Raw genomic sequence first — 26,458 nt, 5'->3', positions numbered from 1 at the left:
TAAAATGTAGTAACAAACATCATTCAGAAGTACAAACAATTCTTTAAAATATAGTAATTTGCATTTGATCTTTTGGGAAATTATATTCCATAACAAAGTCATTTGTATTAGGGTTACTTACAAAGCTTTGTTTAGTCTACTAAAATAATGACATTTACAATAAAATAAGAAGAATTCTTGTTTAATTATAACATCTAAAACTCTCTTCCCCCCAAATACATTAAAATGCTTTGTTTTAATGAAAATTCACTGTAGATCTGTGGAAAAACACTGCAAAACACCTGCAATAATTTTTTCTGGTCAGTGATTTCTTTAATAGTTTTACCGACCTCAAAGGTGTGGTCGAGCCTGTAGACTGGGACAGAGTTGATGGCACTGACCACCTCCAGCACACCGTTAAAGTTGTTGAGCTCCTGAAAAACCTGCAGAATCTCTATGACCCGTGATAACACGGCCACCCTCTCTTCCAGGTTCATCGTCTCTACAATACACCTAGGAACGACCAACACAACACACACAGTTACACATATTTGCTTTTAATCCAAGAACCTAAAACCAATTCCGGATTTTCTTGTGTATAAAATATTTGAATATGTCGACTCACTTCTCGAACCACAGTGTGAGGTTGGTGGTGTGGCGGATCATGCGGAGCAAGTTAGGAGAGTTCTTCTCTTTGTCTTCTTTGGTCCAGACGCTGCCGACCAGCTCGGACGGCCGGACAGCTCTGTGGACGATAAAGGTAAATGTCTCAACTCCAGCAGATGATTTCATTTTTTCTGTATAAACAAATGGATAAATACACATTTAAGTCTTCAGGCACTGCTCTGTCACAGCGACTCACCTGTAGAGCTCTGATTCCAGCAGAGTCAGCTGGCGGGCGATCTCTATAGGATGAAGGGTCATGAGGTCAAACAAGTCCACCTGGCCCGCTCTGCATATGTGCCACTCGATGGGAGGAGGCGGGCTCTCGAAGGTGATGTTGTGACTAACACCATTTGACTGCGTCTGCATCTTCCTCTTGATGATCTTGTTGATGGACTCAACCCACTTTCTCATAGACTTGCCTAAAAAAAAAAAAAGGAAATGCAGTGTATAAAACATACGTTGTATATCAAAGCTTTACTTTCTAAATGTCATTCCACAAACATGAATTTCATGCCGCAATCCAAGCATCAAGAGTCTTGTTATGTATTTTAGTTAACACAGTTAAGTTAGACTGCACCAACCAAACTTTTAACATAACGACCACGCAAATACAGTTTCTTTACTCATTACTGACAGTCATGCATTTGCTGTTGCATATGAGTTGCTTTACAAAAAGATGTGTTTAATGATAAGGAACAACATAAATATCTGATTTAATCTGAGCAAAAATTGGCACAATTTAAGCAAAAGGAACTATGAAAAAAAAAAGCCTTGTTCATGTAATAGGTTTGTGCCGACAGACAAACCCACTGGACTATGTCAACAGCCTGTGTCAGTGCCTATGTGAGCTCTTATTGTGAAAACCATGTTAGAATTAATCTAAATAATTGAGCTTTTTGCAAAGCATGCTTTAATGAAGGAAGAGAAAAACCTTAATACTGATGTTACAAGGCTGAATGTGTGCATGCACGCACGCACGCACGCACGCACGCACGCACTACGTAGTTCTGACCTCGTAGTTGAATTTTGCTGGTGATGTAGTCTTCTAACCGACTTCTCAGCTCTGGATCATTCTCAAAGTCGTAGAAATGATGTTCGACCCACTGACGGAAAACGTTGAGAACCCTGTGAAACAAAGACATGTTACAATAATTATATAGATATATATCTATCATATTGTCGTCCTAATGTTTCAGACACACGCAAGTATTTGTAAGGAAATTCAGTCTGTGCGAACTGAAAACATTATTCCATTTATGGACAACTGTGCAGTAACAAAAACAGGAAACAAACATTTTCATTCACATTTTACTGTTTTACCACCCACACTCAAGATAATTTTTTTGTTTTTTGCCATTTAGCCTTTTTTTTAGAGAGTCAGTAGTGCAGAGGCCAATAGGAAACAAGGGGAGAGAAAGCGATATGAAGGGCAACCATTCAACTGCTGTGCCACCACCCAAATTTAAATTTTATATATCAACCAAAAAATATGAATAGTAGTATTACCTGGTAAAGAGGTTGATAGAATTGAGTCCTTAACTGAACCGTTTTTGGCTGGTGGCCAGCGTGTATTCCTCATTCTGGTCAGTTCACTTATGAGAGTGTGGTACTTAAATATAGAAACAGCACGGACGTTTTGTGCTTTAAAAGGGCAAATGTCATGCCTGAAGAGGTATTTTTACCTACTTTGAGGATCCTGGTTTTAAAATAAATGGTTGGACCACATTAAAATATTTACATAACAATAGACCAGCCTAAAATACATGACAATTTCCTTTAATTTATGTATCCAGTCTACGCTCAAACACTTGGCGGTGTTTTGATGTAGGTTCATGCCAATGCAGACAAAGATGTTAACAACCCTTGCTGAATATTTTTATCTTAGCCTGTCACTCTGCCCTAACATATACAGGAATTCATGACTGACTTACTGCCATTTTTTGGTCTTTCACAAATCACTGTTGATGCAGAGGATATACAGTATGTGTGACTTGTAACTCACAGAGTGCAGCTACTATAACTACCCACTTGTGTTCAACTGTTTCTGTGACTTAAATTTAAAAAGGATTTTATTGCAGCAGTGCAGTCTCATACTTTGAAGCTCTCAAGTTTTTAAATGGTACTTACGGGACTGTTCCTGACTCTGTTACTCCTTATAAGGATACAAAGTCTAATACAAAAGTTATTATATGAGAACACTCAGGCCTTAACAGGAGAGTGTAAAAGAGCCAAACAACAACAGAAGACAAGAGACACAGACTCTTTGGGGCATTTTGAAAGGCCTTGTAAGGAAATAAAAGAAAGCAATTCAAGCTAGAAAAACCTTTTATATTTCATAAAGTTTAGAGACTCGCGGGAATACATTTTTAAACAAACATTTCTGAGCAATTTTTATTTAAAATGTAAGTAACCAAAGGTCTAATAACAACACTGCATTAATGGGAGAAGTTTGATTTTAACCTATATACGACACTACAAATCAAGTTGACTTCAGATTTTTTTAAAAAGATTAGAATTATAATTATTAAGAAGATTATTATTATTATTATTATTATTTATGCCTTTATTTATGACAGAGACAACAAAGAGCTGCAAAGGGCCATGGGTTGGATTCCAACCTGTCGACCACGCCCCACGCTCTACCAGGTTAGCTACCATGGCGCCCCAACCTCCTCAGGTTTAAGATAAGCCAATCAATAAATCCACCCATCTCATGCTCTTATTTCTAATTTTACTTTTTTGTCTTGTGGTGCCGTTTTATTTGTATTTTCCTCTTCTTAGTGTGACCAGCATGCCCTCAAAAACCTTTGTTTTTTACTATCACTTGCAGTTGTTTCTCTTTGTCTCTGGGGAGCCCTGCAGGAGCAATCAACTGTGACGGCTGCAGCTGTGATTGGACAGGCGTCGTACCTGAGTTGGACTGGCTGCACGTATTCCTTCCGGAATCTCTGGAGTTCGGCCGCCATTGGCTGGTCACCGTTCCAGAGAGCCTGTCGGTCCTCCTCAGTCGGCTCTGGCTCAGGGATCTCAATCCTGAGAATAGATCGAACATAATAATAAATTAAAAACAACTACAGCAATGACAACACTGGCGTAAGGACAGTTCTTCTGTTGGAACCGTACCTGTCTATCAGCAGGGTGAGAAGCTCTTGTGGTTTGCAGAATGATCGGTATGTGGTAAGAAACGTGCGCACAAAGTTAGGATCTACAAATGGATGAAATAGATTAGATAACAAACACAGACAATCAACATCACAATGTAAAAATAAACAACAGCAAGTGAGCAGATTAAACTGAAACATGTCAAACTTCTCCCCAAAAGAAGATCTTCTGCCACAGCTTACCAGCATACATTTGGTAGGTGAGCCTCTCTATGAGCTTGACCACAGTGCCAGCTTTAATGAGGGGGATGCCCGTTTTGCTCTGCACTTTGTCCTCAAACACAATATTCTCCTCAGAGTCCTGCACAGCAAAGCGGTAAACCTCCGGGGAGGGTAGTCTTAGAGGATGTGCCTGTTCCTCATGCTGCAGCACTGTGTCCAACATGCGATCCAAAGTGGAGCGGTACTGCAGAGTCACCAGCGCTGCCATCCACGCCGCCTTCTCCTCTGCTGTCCGTGCACAGAAAACCGCACAGTTTTCATCTTTTCCTATCAGTTCAAAGGCGTGCTCAGAGTCCTCACGATCCACAATGCGGATCTTCCTCAGCACAAACTTTTCCTTCAGGCGATACTCCGCCCCGCTGCCCGAACCTGGGAGCCGTGAACTCTGATTGGCCTTGCAACTTATCATCAGGCCGTCAAACAGGAAGTTGTGTCTTTCGTGCTTGGCCCCAGCTCGTAATAGTGGCCCCTCCAGGATGAACTCGCTGCAGCACTGACCGATGTCTTTTCCCTCCCAGCCGTCGATGCTCTTCTGAATCTCGTTCATGCGCTTGATGGCTAGTTGTTTGCTACGAACCTGCCTGCTGTAGAGGCGGTACATGGGCTCACTATGCGGGACAAGAGAAGTCTAAAGTCAGAAAACTGAGACGCTCAATGCGGAAATCAAACATTAAACCACTAAACATCAAAACTAGATAAATGTGTGCTGCTGGATGCTCCAATGGCATCTTTCTTGTGTGCCAACAGGTTGGCGATATGATCTGTTTAACTGAGAAACATGTTTTAAAGCAAATGCAGCACATGTAGACACACTTCTTTTGGTCAATAAAATTTCGACAGAATGACTAAATTAATAGTAATTATAATAAATACTAGTTGGGAGGGGCTTACCCAGGTTTACGGCGAGGCTGGTGCTTGGCATAAATGCGCTCCACACTACACTGAAGGTTAAGCAGCGCTGTGATCGCCTGTTTCAGACATTCTCTGTCATCTTGGTCGTCACTGCGCTCCTGAAGTTGCTGTAAAAATCCCAGAAAACACACACACACGCACGCGCACACACACACACAGAGACACACACCAGATATGTTGCTATACTTCATAATACAGAAGTCTATAGATGGTCTGTAGATTTGACTTGTCATAGCAGGGAAAGAACAGGTGTTAATAATATTATTATTGAATTTTCAGAGACATATGATATAGCTAATGGCTAACCAAGCATTAAATACTGAGCCTGTTTACACCTGTCATTAGAATGCGTCTCCACATGCATCTCAAGTGACCACTTGTGATCGGCTCTCACTTCCCCACTCTACAGGGCTGTACCCTACTCAAAACCTTATCAATGTCCATTATTATTGTCCTTTTTTTTTTTTTTTTTTTTAGTTCAGCGACACACTAGCCCGTCACTTTTACCTACACTGTCAGCAGCCCTGGAAGAAGGACGTTGCTGCACTTTCTGGGATTTTTTAACTGAACTTTATGAGCAGAACACACGCTTTTCTGTGTGGAAATCTGATGTTTTCACATCCAAATAATTAACAATATGTTGTAGATAACATTTCACAAAGATTAAAGTTTCTCCTCACTCAATAACTCCCAAAATTGGGCAATAATTTAAGGAAGTCTTTTGCGGTTACTACTTAAGTGGTCAAATCAATTGAAACATCTGCTGCTTTTCTCTGCAGGTAAACACCACCTTGGCAAGTGATTTGAGTGATCGGATCACAATGCGTCTCGGGCGTTAACACTTATTTACAACTGTCCACTTGTGATCAGATCACCCAAGACGCAGTCTAACACCAGGTGTAAACATGCTTGTTTGTTGGCATGAAGACGTCACAAAATATGTCAATGCAGCATGTTTGTCATCAAACAGGGGATTTGATCAGCAAAATAAATGTAAAACAAAGAAAACTGAAAAGGAATCCTGTTTTTGATTAGTATTGTCCATGTGTCAGTACATACCTGCAGTAACTCAAAGTAGTGCATACAGTGGTATACTGGGACCATCATCAGCTGTGGGAGGACATACTGGACTGCTTCTTTGAAGCCTTCTGCAACTGACTGGAGACACAAAGACACATAAGGACTGTTAGTGATGGGTCAGAGTGTCAACAATATTAACAGATTTGATGCAACATGCATGTGATCGAGAGTTTTTCCCTAATTTGAAAAAAATCATTGACTGTAACAGCTTTAACAAATGTCTCTCATTGTCAATGTCTTATACAAGATACAAACCACATAAAAAAAACCAAATCATTTACATAAAACAGAACTTTAAACTTTCATTTTCACTTCCAAATAAGAATTATTTAGATGACTGGATGTGTTTAAACCTGTCAGAGGCTTGTGTTTTGTGGCCTCAGAAGCAGCCTTTGTAAAGATGCATCCAGTTTTACTCAATATCATAATACCAGAGAGTAAAATGTGATCAACAATGGACAGAAATACATCCCAGATTATAAATTAACAAGATAAAACAATTCAGTTGACAAAATCAGTATTCCTCACCACAAAATACAGGGAAAAAATCCCAAATTATAAAAAGTAGAGGACTGTGAAGACAAGGACAATTGAAATGTGCATATTTCAGTCTATAAATGAGAGTGATGAAGGACGGGAGGGAGGGAGGGAGGGAGAAGCGGTTGACCGAGTAAGGCTTCAGGGTAACCGGAGAGGAGGCCGTCATAGTATCCATTTAAATCTCCTGTTCCCCTGATAGACGACTCAGAATCAATATGCTACTACTCAGACTCCACAGCAGTGGCCACGCTGTCTGTGTGGGGAGGGGAGAAGATAAAGAGGGTCTGTGTGCATGGAAAAGAAAGACATCAGCTGCCTGACGCACACTGATGGACAGCCGAGGGAACAATGACCTAAGTTTAGATCATGTTATTGATATGTCAGCATCCTGCAGGTTGTCTGCAAATTGTCTGTGTGCATTAGGGCTACACATTGAGATGCATCCTAAAAGGCACTGTGAATATAGGCTGCAATACTTGCGCTATGCATTTAAAGTGTGTCCTTCAGTGCACTCCCTATACACCACTAAAATAAGAGTTTGTTTCAAACACGCTGTGATTAACCGGACTGCATTTCTAAAATGTAGTTGCGGTTCAAGGTGAGAACTTTTTAACTACAAAAGCAACCAGCAAGTAGGATGTTACTAAATTTTGCTTCCAGTTTTTATGCTAAGCTAACCTGCTGCTGTATGCCAGAGAGGGTGGTATCGATCTTCTCATCTAACTCTCGACAAGAAAGTGAATTAGGAAATTTGCCCAAATGGCAAACTGTTGTTTTAAAAACACAGTAATTGTAGGTTTTGAACATTTAATGAAAGTGTTGGTCGAATGATTATGAAGAAAAATTTGAAAATAACGGTGGTGTTCTGTCACTTCGAAACATTCAAGGGCAGTAAAACAATTACGCCACTCAAGAACAAAGGAAAATAGATGATTGATGCCAATTGATATTTGACAGAATACTATAAAATAGATCTGATGATACATATAAACTAATATCCAGCCACAGTACAAATCTTCGTCAAAGGCAAATTGATTTATCCTAGCCAAAATGCGTGTTCACATGGTGCATTTATGTAAAGCAATGTAACTTTGTTTTTACTTTTACTGACGTGTATCTCCTCAGAAATCCAAGATTGCTTGAGCTCTCAGAAGGGATCTCAGCTCAATGTAAAGGCCTATTTATACATCTGATCTGAGCAGGTAAACTGGAAATAATGTGGATATTGTGTTGGATAACATAGAAAAACGAGTCTCTACAGGAGCGTGCATCATTGTGAAAGCGGCACAAATATATACACACAGTGCAGCAAGAATACGGTACAGAACGACTTTTAGAACATGTTCCCATTTCACTGAGGTACAGCTTGAACCCATGTCGCTGTCTTTTGTCGTCTTAATTCAAAGCCCCCCCCCCCAACACAAAATGCGCCTTGGGTCGCCTGCTCCCCTCCTCCTCCCCAGGAGAAAAATGGCCCGCAGTGTGGCTGCCTGTTCTATTTTTAAAAGGCGATGTAATTTACCCACAATACCAGACGCTGCAGAGTGCAGAGGCTGAGTGCTCGACAGACACATCTATCTGACAGAGAGCGGGGAGGGGAGAGGAAAAGTCAAGGAGGATGGAGTCAGAAAGATGAAGCACATGCAATGAGACAAAAGCTGAAGAGGTAGAGCAGGAGCACTGATGATTCTACCGCCAGCGAGTTGATCCCCATTACAGCTAACGGTGTAATATGTATGCATTTATACCAGGTGCTGTGCGGGTAAAAGTGTCCGTAAGGTGGTTCACGTTGTACGAAGAAGGCGGAGAGATGAGGAGACGCACAGCCATCAGGTCAGAGATGCTAAAATAAGATTAGCTAACAGCGTAGAAACGGGGCAGTTGGATAAAAAGGGATAGAAGGTGTGTGTGGGAGGGCTGGTAGAGAGACACCATGTGCCCCTGGGAACACAGACACACACACAGACACACACACACACACACACACACACACACAGACACACACACACACACACACACACACACACACACACACACACACACAGACACACACACACACACACAGACACACAGACACACACACACACACACTACAGCAACCCCAAGTGAAATGGATTTGCACTACAATAAATATCACTTATTTATTATTTTCAAGTAACTGTTTTAAGTAACAGGAGGAGAAAAAACAATGTCACTTTGGTAAAAATTAGATTTTTCATATTTTCTGACATTTTATAGAGCGATTATCAAAATCACTAATCGATAACAAGAGGATAGATAGTTGCAATCTGCAGTATAAATACTATAAACATGTTTTAATATTAAAATATTAGACTTCATACAATAAGATTAAACTAAAGATTAAATACTATATATACATATATACACAACAATACTACATATATTGTTGTTTTTCTTTATCAATTAACTATCTAACTAGCAAATTTCCTAAAACGTCAAACTGTTCCTTTAAGAACACAGTAATTGTCGGATTTGAACACTGAATGAGAGTTTTGGTCGAACGGTTATAAAGTAAAATGTGAGCGTAACAGCGGTTTTGAGGCAAAGCAAATTGAAACTGTTGAGAAGATGGAACTGGGTCATTTTTGCCATTCATATACATCCTTATATTTTAAAAAACTAACTGAATTGATTTTCTAATAAGCCAATTAATTATCTGTTCAACTAATCATTCAGCTTTAAAACTAGGGCTGCAAACTAAAAATCATTTTCATTATGGAAAAATCTGCAGATTATTATCTCGATTAATCAACTAATTGTTTTGTCAGAAAATAGTAAGGAACGCCCGTTTAACTTCCCTTAGATCCATGAGAAAGAAAAGCAGCAAATCTCCACACTGAGAACCTGGAACCAGGAAATTTATTTTAAAAAGTATTGATCGATATTACAGAACAGTTGCTTTTCAAGATTTCTGTCTGCCATCGACTTCTCAATTTATCATTTCAGCTGTATCTAAAATAAATAAATAAATAAATATTGATACTCAAGAGACAGGCATATTGAGAGACAACGTGCCTGTTTCATGTTACGCACTGTTATGGATTAAGGTGCAACAATGCAAGGTGTTTTTAAATAAATACAGTGGTACCGTCTATGCAGTGTAAATACACAGCTTTATTTTTAACTCTTGTGCCCTTTCCCCCACTCTCTTACAATGAGTATATGAAAATAAACACTGGGTGTGGGTAATCAGAGGACAGTGCCATCGGTGTTGATCTAACTGGGTTGAAAGTGGTGCTTTGAGGGTAAACACAGCGAGGCCTCAACCTGACGTACAGTAGGGACGCAGGAAGGTCAGGCAGCAGCAGCGTTTATCACTTTACTACAAAACCAACAGTGTAGGCAGCCGCATGGCAGGTCTGTTCACATAAAGTCTCAATAAAATAGCAGATTGGTGTTCAAACCCTTGAAAAGGAGGCAGAAAAACCACCGTACTGTAAATCCTGTTGTGAGTTTTTGGAGCTCTGATGTTGCCTCATGTGAACAGTCGGACTCGCTGGTCTTTGGCCTGAGAAAACACTAGCAAATATTTCATCTTCAAAGGCTGCCAAACTGCACCCCACCGAGCATAATTCAATGCTATTCTTGTGAGGAATGTCCAAATAAAACAATGCGGCAGCAGTGAATAAACTGTACACAGGACGCTGAATATGTCATGACATGCCCTCAAACGATATTGGGAGGAATTCCACCAGGCACGCAGGTTGACTTCAAAGCAAAACCGGAACAAATATTCAAACACCGTTTGCTTGGTGTAAACACATAAATGACCTACTTGTACCTTCATATTAAAACAGTTTTTTTTTTTTCATTTTTGCTTTATAAGAAACCCATAGCATGGCAATCTAATGTCACAGATTATAACCTACTGAGTAAAAATACACCAAGACACAGACTTCAATGAAAAAAAAATACTGTTTATGATTATTTAACAGGGGAAGAGAAATTGGAAATGTTAGATTTTCTAGAGTTAGACTTGGCGTGTTTATGTTTTATTTGTTAATGTAATGATTTTTCTTTAAATATGTACATTTCTGTGTTATACTAATGGCTGAATCAGCCTGTAACACCTTATTCTTGAAGATTACAAGTGACATATGCCAAAAGGTGGAAAAGCATGAGCAGAATACGTCTTTCTCAAGTCTTTTTTCTACTTTTCTTGTATAGTACATCCCAAATGAGCTCAGACCTGGACGTAATTCAAGTAATTTTACCATTTTCTAATAACCCCTCAGGAGCTAATGTGTCAAACAACAGGCTCGGGCAAATACTTTGAACATCTTACCTGGAAGTAGAGGCCGGCGGTTGGCCGTGCCATCAGGTTGTTGAAGTGCTCGTGGAAATCCTTACTGAGAATATCCTGAGACATGGTCTCATAGGGGTCAAACGCCTGCTCCTATAGACAGAGAATAACTCATGAGTCTTCCATGACGATGAGTGTGCTCAGGTGCAAAATAAAAGCTAATGTCTCAAACATTAGTTAATGTTTAAGACATTAACTCAGTTAATGAGCTGATAACTTGAATCATCAACACTTACAAACTGATTAATTTTCAGACAGTAAATTCTGCAAACATAGTAAAAGTAAAATGTCTGAGTGGGGAGTGGTCCCAGATATCAATTAGGATGACGTAAATAAGAAATAAATATTAAGGTATGGGGGTTAGTATGGGGTTAGTAGAAATGCTAGGACCCTAGTGCACTCAAGAGATGCAACATCACTTGTTTGATTGACAGTTTGAACACACATTTGTACACATTAATTTGCTATGAGGTATCTGTTAGCACTGTTTTCCATTTATAAGTGTCTCTCACATTAGCAACTATCTTTCGGCAGCCCACTCAAACAGAGTTTCCCCCATAAAAGGAAATAAAAAGGAGTAATACAAATTATTTGTCTGTGAGCTTGGAAATGCCATCTAAACAGCTGATTGGCTTTGGGAAAACTCATTTCATTAATCAGTTGCAAGCCGTGGATCAGATACCACCTTATACGGCTTTTTATCTCAGGAATGTAACTCTCAACTCTGAAAAGTTTGGTGTCATAGCTTTTTTTACCATGACATGACCCCCACAAATAAAAACTCAACCTGTGGAAACTAAGCGCCTGTTGTTTATAACCCCTGTCAACATTTCCTAGCAGTGTGACTGCTAGAACAAATTTTCATGCATTTTACACACTTGACAATTCAAGCAATTTATATTGGGATTAGGTCAGAGTTGGAAAAGCTTCATACCTCTGCTAGATCTTCAAAGCAGCTGCCCACCAGTGGATGAGGGCTGCCATCGGCCGTCATCTCCACAGCATCCTCGATCAGTCCGAGCAGCTTCACCGTCAGCTCATGGATGTCCAGGATGTTACTGAAGATCACCTCCACATCCTACACAACAGGAGGCAAGAAACTTAGAGGTTAGAATTGTAGGTTTGTGACCACAAAAGATGTTAGACTGAATCCTTTAAACAACTGGGAAAGTTCAATGTAGGGAGAGAGACTAATTGACCAATTTACCTCCTTCTACTCTTAAAACTGATTTGACGTATGTCTGTTTACAGGCCTTGTTTTGAGTTGCATTGTGGGTAATGAAGGTCAAAGGTTTTGACAAGAAAGAAGAATGCGCAGAATAAAAAAAGATGACATCTCTGGTTCTGATGCATCAAGTATTATGAGTCCTACAATGTTATAGTGCAGTGCTGTGGAGTACTTTTTAAATGTGCTCAACCTGCTCAGTTATTAAAGTTTGTTTACATGTTTATGTTTACATGCACAGAAGAAACTGGCTAAAAAAAAAATCTGGTTTCGGCACAAAATCTGAGATTAACATCCTGTATTAACATCATTCTGATATGGTAAATGGACTGCACTTACACAGTATAGTGCCTTACTAGTCTATAGTATAGTGCACACATTCATGCAGTGATGGGAGAAGTCATGCAAGGTGCCAGCCTCCTTACTAACTATTCCCATTCACCCACAGATGGCACAGCAGGAGCAATTTGGGGTTCAGTATCTTGCCCAAGGACACTTCGATATGCAGAGGGAGGAGCTGGGGATCGAACTGCCAAACTTCTTATTAGTGGACAACCTGCTCTACCTCCTGAGCAGATTACTTTAAAACCTGTATTTACAGGTAACTGGTCAGATTTTTTCCCCTCTTGGTTCGTTAGACCGACTGTAGTGAAAACTGACTGACTTATACTTTTTTTTGAAGTTTCAGTTTTAGTCAAACTTTGGATTTCAATTGAAGATATTTCCTTTCATCCCACCAGACTGCTGCAACAAACCTTTCCTGCAAGCATACAGATGCTTGAAAAGAATCTTGTCAGACACACAATTCAGCATCCACATGTCCAAGAGGTCATGTTTTTCTGGCAAATATTTCGCTTTGTCACCCAAGTTTCTCCCAATCTCTTATTTCAGGGATTTTCTAACATGAGGCAAAGATACTACGTTGTAATGTTCAACAAACAAAAAGACGTTAGTTATTGTAGTTTGGCCGCTGTGTTGGCTGCTTATAAACATGGTTAGCAGTTGGAGCTGCACCAGCAGTTTTTTTTTGTGCCAGAATGCCTACTACAGGAAACCAACAATAACCAGGTATCTTCAGTGCATGTAAACACACTGAAGGTGTTTAACCGTAGGGGTGTATAGCGGTGTGTTGCTGAAAGAGCTCCCATTCTTGGCCTACCTCCTCTGGATAAATAAACAGTAGAAATAGTGGTGAGAATGAGCTCTAAACAAAAACAACAACAAGAACAACAACAGGGTCAATTTGCCAGAGGAAATCATTAGTCAAGCAGATGAGAATCCTAAAATAGCACAGAGTGATTATTGACTGCTGAAGTCTGAATAGAAGTTCAGTCCTGTCATTATTTGACCGTAACACTTTCCTGACATCTCCCAAGTAATTTCAGATTATGCTGTGTTTCAACAGACATAATTGAGGTTATTTTTGCGAGGGCTGCAGATGTTGTTCCTGTCTCAACGTAATTACATGTTCTGCATTCCACTGGGCCTCACAAAGGTTTATCCTCCTCACCCAAATGATACCACAAATTGCCCAACCCAAAATATGCAAAGCCACAGCGACCCACTAAACTCAACTTTCCATTCACTTCTCAACCAATAGGCCCACTGTTCAAACTTCTTACCCCTACCCATACATCGTCTTTGTTTTTTGGAGAATTTAGAGCACTTAATTGCTATAATAGACACAATGTAATTAGCAATTTGTTTTGTCGGTTAGCCCTCTGAGACAGATATGAATGTCTATGTTTACTGGAGGGGTCAGAGAGCGTGGGTGGCGCCTTGGGAGATGGTACACAATTGTTTACGCTTTTTTGAAGGCGTGGTTATATTGGCTGTTCCATGACTCTGGTCATCCATCAGAAAAGACAATGTCTTCAGTCTCTGATAATATGAGAGTAATTGGCATTGGTTTTGTTTGCAGTGTGGAGGAACCTTAAACTTAGAAGTTTCAGTTTCTCATGGTATTCATAGCAAAGCAATATTCCAATAATTTAAAAGGGAAAGAGGAAAAATACAACTGTCGGTCTTTTCTTCAGGTTTTATAACACAACTCAACACTGAAATCTAGTTGGGTGTTTCAAAGTGCTTCCTGATGCTGATTACCAGTTAGCCGATTACAGAGTTTCAGTTGTAATCTTTAAATGTTCTTACGCTGGATTTAGCCGAAATGACTTTATAATTAGGTTTACAGAATTCAGATGGAAACCTGATTGTTTGTTTATAAGCTGGCTTTAGAGTAAGCTGGCCACAGCTTCTGTATTCAGCTGGTGTATGTGTTTGTACCTTTCATTAGTACCCAGCACATTTAGGTGAATAAATCTGCTGGGGAGCAATGGTGGTGTGGCTTTATAAGGGGTAATCAATTTTCTTTTGAGAGTATTTTTTTTGTCATTTTCCACTTAATACGCAACAGCCACAGTTTCTTATGCAGTGTTTTATTACTGTTGTGATACAAACATCTTATAAACAGCATTAAACAGCTGTGAGTGGCTGTGAAAAGTAAAAAGTTATCTGTTTTATCCACAAAAATGCTTCAAATGATATCCTAATCAATAGTGCTGAGAATATATTGGGTTCCTACTGTGAAAAAGTGCTGATACATATTGATAAATAAGGCAAACTCTATGCACATATAAACTACTACTACAAGTGGTAGTTTTAGTAGTTGATGAAATCCCTTTTTCCTATGAAAATAAGATGGTAATGATAAGCGATAATGATTAAGTATTCTGAGCAGTGATTGTGCAGACTAGCACAAGTGACAGATCTGAAACAATCTACTAGAGAAACAAACAATATTGCAGGTTTGACTACTTCTTAATTAACTGTGCAAGTCTTCCTCACCTGAGGCGTGAAGATTTTCGGGTTGGACAGGAAGTGATTGCGGAACACTTTGATGATGAGGTCGAGCTCTCGCAGGTACTGCCGCTCCTCTGCGATTTCAAGCCTCACCAGGTCGTCGTACGTGAGCTCCCCAGAGGACGACGGCTCTTCTGTGCACTGAGACATCAAGCCGATGTCTTCCTCCTGGTCAAACATGTCCATCAACACCTGGAAACAAACAAAACAAAGGAGATCAATCAATCGAAGCAAAGCTTTTCCTTCCTTTCTTATGATGTTTCATAAATGCCCCGAGTCTGCATCTATCAAACCGTGAGAGTGAGCTTTCCCTTTCCTCACAAATACCCACCTTGTCTGCGCACATGGACACCTTGATGTCCTGCTGGCTGATTTCATAGTGCCGAATGTTGCCGACATAGTTTCCTGCCAGTTTCAGTATGTCTGCTGATATGTATTCAAGCACAGCCACGATGTACAGGGAAACATGGTAGTCCACTTTATAGCCCAAAACCTCCTGTTGAAATTAAAATAAAGGAAAAAAAGCCATATTAAGTATTATGAAGGGGTCAATCAGCAGTTCAAAATCATGAACAGAAACTACATTGAGGACTCCATCACTTCAGGGCAATTCAACTAGTGTGAACCAAGCTGTCAAAACAGTAAGCTAAATTGGATTATAAATATTTCCCAGCAACTTCCACAACTTTCTGCCACTTGCGTCAGAGTTGACTATGTCTTGGAATGTGAACACTGCTAGAATAGGTTATTTGAAACATACCTTGTTAGTTAGAACAGATGACAATCTTAAACTTGTTATTAAAAAAAAGCATAATTCTGGAGCGTAAAGCTTTATGGGATTTATGTAAAGACTGCAGGGCTCATCTGGAGTCTTTACCTTAAGCAGAGGGTGTATCTTGTCCACAGGGAGAAGTAAGGGGTTTCTCCTCTTGCGTTTCTCGATAGCTGACTGGGCGTCTGCAATCGCCCATTTATCTATAGGGTGGGGAAAGGTTTTCTGGACCCGTTCCTAGAAAGAGGGAAATTATTGTCTTAACATTTGATAAATCTGGAAGCATTAAGATGATTGAAAGTTGCATTGCACAGATGCATTTAATTAGTTACGTGGAATGATGCTGTGGGAGCATGTGTTCCCCAAGTGCCAAAATTTCGTAACAAATGTGAATCTGTTTAAAAGTTCACACTTCGGTCCATTTACAACATATTATGAATGTATATTCAGATGCTCCGTAGAATGTCTTACCTCTACATCCTGCACGGAGCGAGGCTGGGCCACACACAGCATGTTGAGCAGCTGTAGGATCAGCTCCTCGATGTGCTGCAGGGCATCCTCCTTCGCCATGAGGTTTGGGTGGACCTGCTTCTGTACCTGAATGTTAGAGAGACACACACATAAAAAGAGATGAGTGATGCAGCAAGATGGCTGAAAGAGCATCCTGTAAGTCAAAAACTTTTATTTTGGTTTTCCTCAGCTGCAGCGTTTACACAATGTCAACTGAAACTGCGTAATATGCAACGGATAGTAACACCTGGTATGATAAACCTCCGTTACACTCAGGTCCCATTTAATGACGTCAAGACAGCAAGTACAGACAATGACTGATTAAAGACAAACACCTCCTCTTGGTATTAAAGGGTCATATTAGTGGTTTTTGCATGTTTGAGCCCATTGACAACGAAATACACGGAATTTCCATCACAGCTGGACATTTTCCAAAGTGCAGCCTACCATAAACTGAGTTTCCATTTATTTCAAAATTAACTTGCAGAGGCATGAAACTTATTTGCTTTTTTTTTGGTCAATTTTAAATTATCATCACTTGGTAATACACTACATACTACAGTAGAGAAGATTTAAATAACACATCCATGTTGTTTTCAAGGAAGCGCAGACATCCGAGAGCTGGTAATCAAAGCACAACTTTTTATAAAAAGGCACAGTGAAATCATTTTTTTTTTTTTTTTTTAAATTGTCCAAGTTCTTATCATGTGTCTCTGTATGAGGAAGGTGTTAGTGGAGGCCAACAGACTTATACAGCTCCATATTGCACCGTATTTGCAAAGCACTACACACTGATCCAGCATCGATGATAAACACACTTTAACTGTGTTTCATTGTGATTTTAAAGACAGAAAACAACCAAATTTACATGATCTAATCACCAATTCCACATTGCAACTTCTGATATGATTCTGCAAAAACATAAGTTGTGAATGCACAAACTTTCTGGTAGTCAACTGTGAAGACTCTTGGACGTTAGGGTTCCTTGAATGCACTACCAAGGAAGAGGTTTCAGAACTCTCTTCACTAGAATAAAATAAAACTGAATTAATTCATTTGAAGCAAGCTAAATGTTCACCGTGAATGATTAAATCTCTCAAGCAAATTTCAACTATGGATGTTCATTTCATTAATGCACTTAAACGTATAAGTAAAAATGGCTGCCTCGAATGTAGAAAATCAATCTAAAACATTTGAAAAATATGAAATGCTTAGTCTGCAGTTACATGCAGTTAAGATGTGTCATTCTGGGCTACAGCACACAAATCCACCAGCGTCTTCATGTAAAATATAGCAGCACACAACAGATAAACTCCTCAAATTAAGCTGCAAGACACTGCTAAACAATAAATCTACATTAACAAGAAAAAAAGAAATTTTAAAAGGTCTCTTCTTGCTGATTTATTAAGTCATCCAGGCTTTCTCAGTAAAGGGACTCCTGTGGGTGGAACCAGCCTGACAGAAGGTGTGGTTTTAGGTGCAGACAGCAGAGAAGGTGTGGCATCATCAGGTCTGCAAGTGGAAAGAGAGGAACACCCCCCAACCACCCTCCAACCTCCCAAAAGTTGTCGTCATTTGGGCCGTGCCCTCTTGCAGGAATGCTGTCAGTTGAGATACTATTATAGCACCCAAAGCAGACTTAGAGGGGGAGAAAAAAAGGCTGTGGGAGAAAACGAGGAGAGAGGTGGATAGAAAGACAGCCTAACATTTACTCGGCACTCACAAAAGCCAGGCCTGTTCACATGCTAGTGATGGAATTACCCTGGCATACAGTAAAGTGGGGCATTATGATGACAAAACATTGCCCCCGGAATAAGGAATGTGAGAGGAGAGTTAAAAGGTCAACGCAGAGAGAGCTTCATGCATTCTTGTGCTCTGACTTAATAGAGATGCAGCGACAGGCAGGATGTCCCCTCTGTCTCAAGTTTGAGTTCATTTGTTTGAAATAAAATCATCAACCAGAGAAGAGGAGAAGAAGGTGAAATTCCCATTTAGGGGATTACAAAAGACCCCCTTGTTTTCCTCGATCGGTTTTAGAGTCCTTAACTACATTCAGATGCTTTTTAAAACAAGAGGAGCTGGAAAATCTGAAGCCACAGCTTGGCCTCGTTTACGTTTCTGTACGTCATTTGTGTTTTGATGCACACTCACAAGACCTAACAGTTATAAATAAGCCACAAGCATAAACTCTACTTGGAAAAAATATATATCAAAGCAGAAGTAGGTTATGAGATATATCCTCTTGACCACAAATAGGCACTTGACCAAATTCCACAGGACACCAGGAGCTGTGAGTCACCACACTGAAACTACGGGGGTTTCCCTCGACTCCATTCACAGAATAGTTGGCCCGTTTCTGAGAGGCCCACATCCAACAAGTGTTGTCTATCTCCAACAATGTCAGGATGGGAGACAGAGCAACAAAAATACACAAATCTGAGTGTAATTTGAATAAAAGCATAATAGAAAGCGAATTCAAATACAATACATGCAACTGTAACATCTAAAAAGGTACCATAATGAGCTGCTGCAGAAGCTGCTGGATCATATTGTTATACTACAAGAAACTCCTGTTTGTAGAGTTGAAATAATTAGTTAATTAATAAAACATTATAATGCAACAATTTTGATAATCAACATAGTTTAAGATAGTTTAAGTCAATATTTCAAAGTAGAAATGCCTAAAATGGTTTTAACCATCTCAAAATGTGAATATTCTCTTTCTATTTTTGGGACATTTTAGTGACCCAATCATTAATTAAAAAATATATAAGCAGGCTAATTAACAATAAAATCATTATTAGTTGCAGCCCTACCTGCTTTGTTATTAAATTAGTTAAAAACAAAATAAATAATCAGCATAAGTGATTGAATCTCTGGTTTGAAATGACACTTGAAGTTGTCCTATGAGCGAGCTGCTCCCAGTGAGTCTGTCAGTCCTGCTTGATGACGGCGTCTAAATTGAGGACTGAAAGCAGAGCGGGGCCATGTGCAGGTATGACTGCGGCACAGTGTATTTACAGTACCACTGAAACTCGATCCTAATGGCTGATGGATGTATCATGGTCTAATATAGTTGGCGGCGGACACTGAAGTGAGCAAAGTGAAAGCAACTGAGTGGAAAAATAGCAGGGGAACTCCTGAATTTGAAAAGCACTCAAAACATCTGAGACGAGAGCCACTGGGTTGCTCATCGTAGCAAAAACAACTATTCCCTAGCAGAAGCACTATGGCAGGTGAATTCAGAATATCCTCCCTGATACTACCCTCTGTGCAACGACTGAAATATGTTCAAGACAACAGAATCAAAGAATCAATCAATGCTGAATGTGGAAATTATCACATTATGTCAGGCAAAATGAGCTTTTCTCTGCTGGAAAGTAACAATGTTTAAGTGCTGATATGAGTAAGCAATCAATCAGTCAATCAACGGAAAATTAATCAACTTTGATAATCAAGTGTTTCAGTCATTTCTCAAGCAAAAAACACCAAATATTCATGTACAATTATTTCAGTTACCGTTGCTTATTCTCTCGATTTATTGTATAAAATGTCCAAAATTGTGAAAGATGAGATGACATCTTCAATCTGCTTGTTTTGTCCCCAAACAGTCCAGAACCCAAATCTATAACATGATATCACAGAAGATCTAAAACACCAGGAAATAGTCAAAATTAAGAAGTTGGAACCTGTGATTTTTATTTTTTTTTTTTGCTTATCAAAAATTGACGCTGATAAAAATGTCGATGAACAAGATTAAGTAACTTGAATATCAATATGTCTTCACAAAGTAAAATATTCAGGAAAAACAATTGAGAAATTGTTAAAATAAATTTTAATGAATAGTTTTTGACTGATTGAGCAAATTAAATACTTTAATACACTTCAGAGCATCTCATCACATTGGTGTAAAAATCATATAAAAATCCAACATTGCCATAAGCAGTCCTATTTATTGATTCACTACACTGTCCACAATACACCCAGAGATTTAAGAGGGATAGTTACATGAAACCATAATATGTTGATTAATCGATTTGCTGATTGACAGAAACGTAATCAGCAACTATTTTGATCATCAATTTGATCAATTGTTTAATATTACAAATATTTGCTTCTCAAAAACGAGAATTTTCAGATTTTCTCTTTTACACATGATAGTGGACGGAACATATTTCCCTCTTTTCTGATTTTACAGACTATTCATCTATTGATTGAGACAATAATCCTTATTAATGAATGAAAATTATTCTTATTTGCAGCCCTAAACTGGTCAGTAAAATCTCTAATAACAGACACATTCATGTATATTGTCTCATGGTATATCTATTCACTGGCCTCTATTTGTAAATGTGTTTGTTTTTTGACTGTTTCAAACCATCTCAAGATGTCACCTTGGGCTACGAGTAATTGTGACTACTTGTGCATTTTTCTTTTTTTTTTTTAAATTGCCTTTATTATAGTGACAGCTGAAGACAGACAGGAAAGGGGGGCAGAGAGTGGGGATGACACGCAGCAAAGGGCCGCAGGTCGGATTCGAACCCTGGGCCGCTGCAGCAAGGACTGAGCCTCGGTACATGGGTCGCCAACTCTACCCACTGAGCTAACCGGGCGCCCTATTTGTGCATTTTTCAAACTTTTCTGAAATTTTATAGATGAAACAATTTCTCGATTAATCAAAATAATATCCCAGAGATGAATCCTTAATGAAACTTAAACCTAATTGCAGGTTTACTAATTTCCCGCTCTACCACTGCATTTAGGCAAGGACATTAAAATGAACAGAATCATATGTAAGCTTTCATGCACATCCTCCTGTGCCATGTTAAGGTGTTCAGTTTCATGGGTCAGCTCCATTAAGAAGAGAAAGGCTAGTGTACAGGAAGTCCCAGCGCTCGCTCACTCACTCTCCCTTTTCACTCCTCCACCCACCGCCCCCCTTCCACCCCAGCCTTGTTCTCTACCCACACAGAGCGAAGCCCCCGGGGAAAGCAGATCATAGCAGCAGACTGAGAGGTATTGATGTGCGTGTACGAGGAGGCAGCAGCAGCAGCAGCAGGCTCATACTACACACAGGCTGGAGCAGAGCCAAAGCCAGGAGAGGGGAACGCCAGGATTCACAGGCACACAAAAACTACCAGGAAAAAGTCAGACTGGTCGATGTTTTATCCACAGTGTCTTGCAATAACATAAGTATATCCAATTCTGGCTTAAGTGCAGATACTAGACCACACACTGAACAGAGGTGCTTTGATATCATTTTCAAAAACTGATCCATGAATGTACTTAATGCGACTGTCCGAACCAAGAGCTCCCTGCACCATCACCATAAAGAACATCATTAAACGAGAGCTCAACTAATTAGTTAATTAATCAAACTGCTGATTGATTCAAATTGTTTGATAACAAAGTCATGCTTAGTTATAGCTTCTTCAATGTGAGAGTTTGATGTGGGGCTGCAATTTATGATTTCATTTAATCACTGAATCTGCAGATTATTATTTAATATAACTGATTTATCTTTGTCTATAAAATGTCAGAAAATAGTAAAACATGTCTATCACAGTTACACAGTGTAAGGTCCCATCTTCAAATGTCTTTTTGTGTCTGACTAACAGTCTAAAACCCAAAGATATTCAGTTTATATAGAACAGAAAAAAGCAGTAAATCTTCACATTGGAGAAGCTGGAGCCAGAGAATGATTTATGTTTTTGCTTTGAGAAATAACTTTAAAACAGTTAATGAATTATTAAAATAACTGCAGATTATTTTTTTCTGTTTCATATCATTGCAAATTATGATGATGATGTCTTTAGGTTTTTGATTAATGATCAGATGAAACCAGCAATTTGAAGATATCACTAAGGGCTCTAATGTTTATTTCACTATTTTCTGACAATTTTATACAAAATACAATAAACAGAATTGAAAAAAGTAATAGATTATAAACATTAAATATATATATATAAATATAAAAGTGTCTCCATTCAAAGCAAAAGTGCAAATAATAGTCTGGACCACACACAGAGCAGACATTTTCTAAAAACCGATCCAAGAACTTACTGAAATGTTAGAAGCACATCCCACAGGACTTAAAAAAAATGCCATCATCCACCACCACTACAAAATAGAGTATTCAATTAAATGTATGTATTATTATGCAACTTGAGCATGTTTATAAAACCCTTTTTTGAAACTGACCACATCAAGGCATCTGTACAGACGCAGGTCATGAAACGAATATCACATTAATATAAGCACGTTAGTCAGATGCTGTGTGAATATACAGTATCTTAAACATAACACTGTAACATGTTCTGCTACAGCGCACTGAAATAAAATAATGAGATCTGACAGAAAACAATGGAGCAGACTGAGCAGCTTACAAGTGAAAGTGAAGGGAAAAATCTGATCGTTCAAGTGGAAAAGTACACAAGGCATTTCTCCAAATCTCCGAACCACAGACATTTCACCTAAAAAAAAAAAAGAGAGGTCTTTACCCCAAAAGTGCGACATCATCAAAAGTATTAGTCGTGGAAACTGACGCTAATTTGTTGATGCCAAGTTCGTGTACCAAGGAGCTGACATGTGCACACAAAATATGAAAAAGTAGTTCAGATTCTGTGTAGTAACTCAACGCAAAAGGTGCAACTAAGACATGTGAGTTACCTTTTAAATAAGCTTATACTGAGCTTTGTGTGGTAAAAAAAAATAAAAATAAATCATGCACATCAACTGTAACACATTTATGGATCAGGTGTTTTTGTGTGTGCTGGTGGTAAAAGAGCAGAAAAGGTGGAGGTAATAATAGAGGCTGAATGGTGTTAATACAGGGTTAACATTTCTAATTCAATTGATTATTCTCCTCGCTGTGTATATGGGGCTGCATCAGGCTCAGGTTGCAGGTAATGTGGCGTGTGTGTGCGTGTGTGTGTGGTAGAGAGGTGGGGGTGGGGCTTGTTATTATACCCGAGCATGTGTCACTGTTTGTGATTCATGCCATGACATCATCTGCCATTACAACCAGACTGTCTGGGGAACCATAGGGCAGAGATCAACAACAGGCATACAGACCCACACACACACACACACATATTAAACACACAAAAGATCCATGGTGCAGAGATACAACGACACAAACAAAGACAAAGAGACGTAAACAGACAATTCTTTAGACACACACACACAAACAAAGGCGTAGCACAAAAATGCACAACACATGCGCCAGGTTATACTGTCGATGACAAATACATGTATACAGCTAAAAAAAATCACGACTACACACACACACAAACACACACTCCCCTGACATTTAGCAAGCCCTCCTCACAGTCACATAATCAAGACAATGGCTGCTAGACGTGCTGTCGACAGCACGTGGCCTCACTGTGACCCCGGTCTGACCTGACCCAGTGACCCCTGCATCCACCCATCTGAGGACAAACTGATGTTCACAGACTTGATTCAATATCCCGGGAAGGGTGGGGAACGTGCGTATTAATCAGCCAGATCCTCTGCCTTGTGCTCCTCTCTGTGGACGGCCCGGGGCTGGTGCACAGGAAGAGCAACCTGTTACCAGGAACATCCTGTCCAATCAACACACAATGCTCATCCCAAAGACTATGTCACTTACAATGTAACTTCAATTAAAGAGGTGATAACTGCTAAGGGTGAAGCTCTAATGGCCACCTGCTACTTTTCCCCTTGTGTATTTATTGCCTTTGCAGTAAAGTCACACAAACAAATACACATGCCCAGAATTCATAAGGACAGAAACTAACATCTATCAAGTCCCAAACCCCAGTAAAATGTGAAAATCACTCACCAAACTGTTCTCAACCTGCAGATCACCATACATTTGACTACAATCCAATTTAAATTATAACATTATTAAAAATGAAACAAGAAGAATTAAAACATGTTTGCCCTGCTTCCCTACAGGTTAAGGCGCTGTCCAGTCCAGGACCTCTGTTGCATTATATCATTCCTGATCCCTTTATCCCCTCATTTCCTGTCACCTCTCTACTGTCAACTTGGTAATAAAGACATAAATGCCTAAAATAAATCTACAATTACAACTCTACACGTAAAGCAAGTAAAAGCAGGTAGCAGGCCAGGGTATAATTGGCTTGCAGGTTGCATATATAAAAAAGGGACACTAGTTAGTAAGTATAACTGCGAGTTTACTTCCTGTTTGCCGGCCTTGCAAGTTATAGTGAACTTCCTTTATCTTACAGGGATGCAATTTAATGAACACAATGTAACAAAGCACCAAATATACATTTCTTTTTGTGTATAATACTGCTGCTAGGTTAGCTCACAGCAGAGTCACTTCAGGTCACAAGGCTAGTCACCTCCTTAAAGTGAAAGTTTATTTGACAGCAGATCAAAAGAAAAGATAGATATGAGGAGATAAAAATAGCTGGCACACAAATTGACATACGGCATGGTAAGACCGGTTTCTTGTATGAGGCACTTTATAAATGTTGTTTTGGAGGGGGGGTCATATTTAGTATCTGTTAACATATTTGAATTGGCGCTCATACAGTAGAGCGCTGGAGGCTTGTAGTGAATCTGTCTGATTCTGTGGTGACAACAGCTCAATCTAGCCTGGATAAATGTGGCAGCAAAACCATCTGACTAAGATGACATTTTTAAAAAGCTCTCAGCTGCAAGTTTTGGCCTGTTGTGCCGTCACCCTGTTTTAACAGACTACTTCAGTTGAGAAGATAAAAGAGGACACACACACACACACACACACACACACACACACAACACACACACACACACACACACACACACACACACAACCTGACAAATCTCAGCTTTAAATGTTGGCCTGTGCCTCATGGAGTGAAGCCCTGTGAACTCAGCAGCATCGTGCTGCACTAACTCAACATGGCAATGGAATGAAACTGTACCCAGCAAAGCTCTGGCCTGTCTCTCTGTGCCAGTGAAACAGCAGCCCTGGGGAATGCACAGTTATTATCAACACCAGCATGTCAGGGGCTAAATGACGCTCTTGCATAGCACCGGGCACGAGCCGCAGTGATCAAGAATAGCTGGGACATGCAGACGCAGCTAGGAGACAAACACTGGACTCCTCCGTGGTGAAATGTCACCGTGAACACACAGACAGAAAACACAGACGGCTGCATGTGTGTGTGAACTACTTATGACTGGAAAGTTTATGCTTTTAACTTTAGCACTAGGAGTTTTTCAAGGGAGAGAAAGAGAGAGAGGAAGGTACACAGCCAGGTTCAAACTGCAGACGCTCATGGTTGGTGTATTAACCCCAGAACAGTATAAACTTAAAGTGACAACTCACACTTTTACCTGGCACCTCATCCAGATGTGCAGTTAAGCTTAACTTAAGTAAAAAGAGTCCTCGAGTTTTATCATCCAGTGTTGCAACTAATGATTGCTTTCATTATCGATTAAGCTGTTGGTTGGTGCACTCAGCAGTGTCTTATCTATCAGGTTCTCCTTAATCCTGCCTCTAAAAAAAAATCCAAACAATCTTAATCATTCTCAGGGGTGGAGTCATCCACCGTGGCTCCTTCTGACAAGGAAACCCCCTCCCCCGGTGGACAGCTGTGAAAAACAGCGAGTCACAGTCTGTCAAAACCATAACAAACGTCTCTTGCGTCAATCTTTGACAGGCTTTCCCTCTGGCAGTTGTTTAACAAGTTGAGACAATGAAACCGCGGCACCACAGCCCACCACCTGCTCTCCGTTTCACCTGATTCATCACACCATCTCTATTGGGCTAACTGACAGAAAAAGTGTGTGTTTTTCTTCTGCTACATGTCCAATTCCAGGTCTGGATACCTCTGTAGGCACTTTGTGTTACTAAAAATGCATCATAATAATATTTGCGGAAGTCTGTGCCTTACTAGGTTTATGGATCTGTTGCCCAAATGGACAAAGCGCTGTTGTGTGTTCACAAAAATCTAAAACCACAACAAAAGGTAAAGAAGAGCAGATTGAGAGAGAGGATAAGTTGACCAACTTCATCAAGGCACAGCAAAGTTACTAACACTGAGAAATCTATTTTGGACCACAGGCAAGCATTTTTCATGCTTTGAACATAAACTCTGGTCTGCAGTACTTTCATCTATTTTAGGAACTACTTTAAACAGCGTCCCTTTTCCAAAGAAGACCACACGATGTGACTTTTCTAGTTTAGTAACTTTGTATACTATAAA

The 26,458-nt window shown here is 39.7% G+C and overlaps 1 protein-coding gene across 1 annotated transcript in view; it reads right to left on the bottom strand.

The window, feature by feature from the left end:
- The window catches only part of sos2 (son of sevenless homolog 2 (Drosophila)), a 35,281-nt gene that overhangs the window by 6,301 nt on the left and 2,522 nt on the right, over positions 1-26,458 (bottom strand). Inside the window, exons 2-16 of the mRNA XM_051396009.1 lie at positions 16,212-16,337; positions 15,846-15,977; positions 15,300-15,464; positions 14,954-15,160; positions 11,819-11,962; positions 10,867-10,977; positions 6,000-6,098; positions 4,920-5,047; positions 3,990-4,636; positions 3,769-3,850; positions 3,556-3,678; positions 1,658-1,770; positions 842-1,064; positions 605-724; positions 330-492 (exon numbers count right to left, since the gene is read on the bottom strand). Of these exons, the coding sequence (XP_051251969.1) occupies positions 330-492; positions 605-724; positions 842-1,064; positions 1,658-1,770; positions 3,556-3,678; positions 3,769-3,850; positions 3,990-4,636; positions 4,920-5,047; positions 6,000-6,098; positions 10,867-10,977; positions 11,819-11,962; positions 14,954-15,160; positions 15,300-15,464; positions 15,846-15,977; positions 16,212-16,337 (2,583 nt within the window). The remainder of the gene's footprint in view (positions 1-329; positions 493-604; positions 725-841; positions 1,065-1,657; positions 1,771-3,555; positions 3,679-3,768; positions 3,851-3,989; positions 4,637-4,919; positions 5,048-5,999; positions 6,099-10,866; positions 10,978-11,818; positions 11,963-14,953; positions 15,161-15,299; positions 15,465-15,845; positions 15,978-16,211; positions 16,338-26,458) is intronic.

This window comes from Dicentrarchus labrax, unplaced genomic scaffold, assembly GCF_905237075.1.
Source record: "Dicentrarchus labrax unplaced genomic scaffold, dlabrax2021, whole genome shotgun sequence".
Taxonomy (NCBI): domain Eukaryota; kingdom Metazoa; phylum Chordata; class Actinopteri; family Moronidae; genus Dicentrarchus; species Dicentrarchus labrax.
The sequence above is the reverse complement of the archived record's forward strand: the minus strand, read 5'-3'. Positions and strand labels throughout refer to the sequence as shown.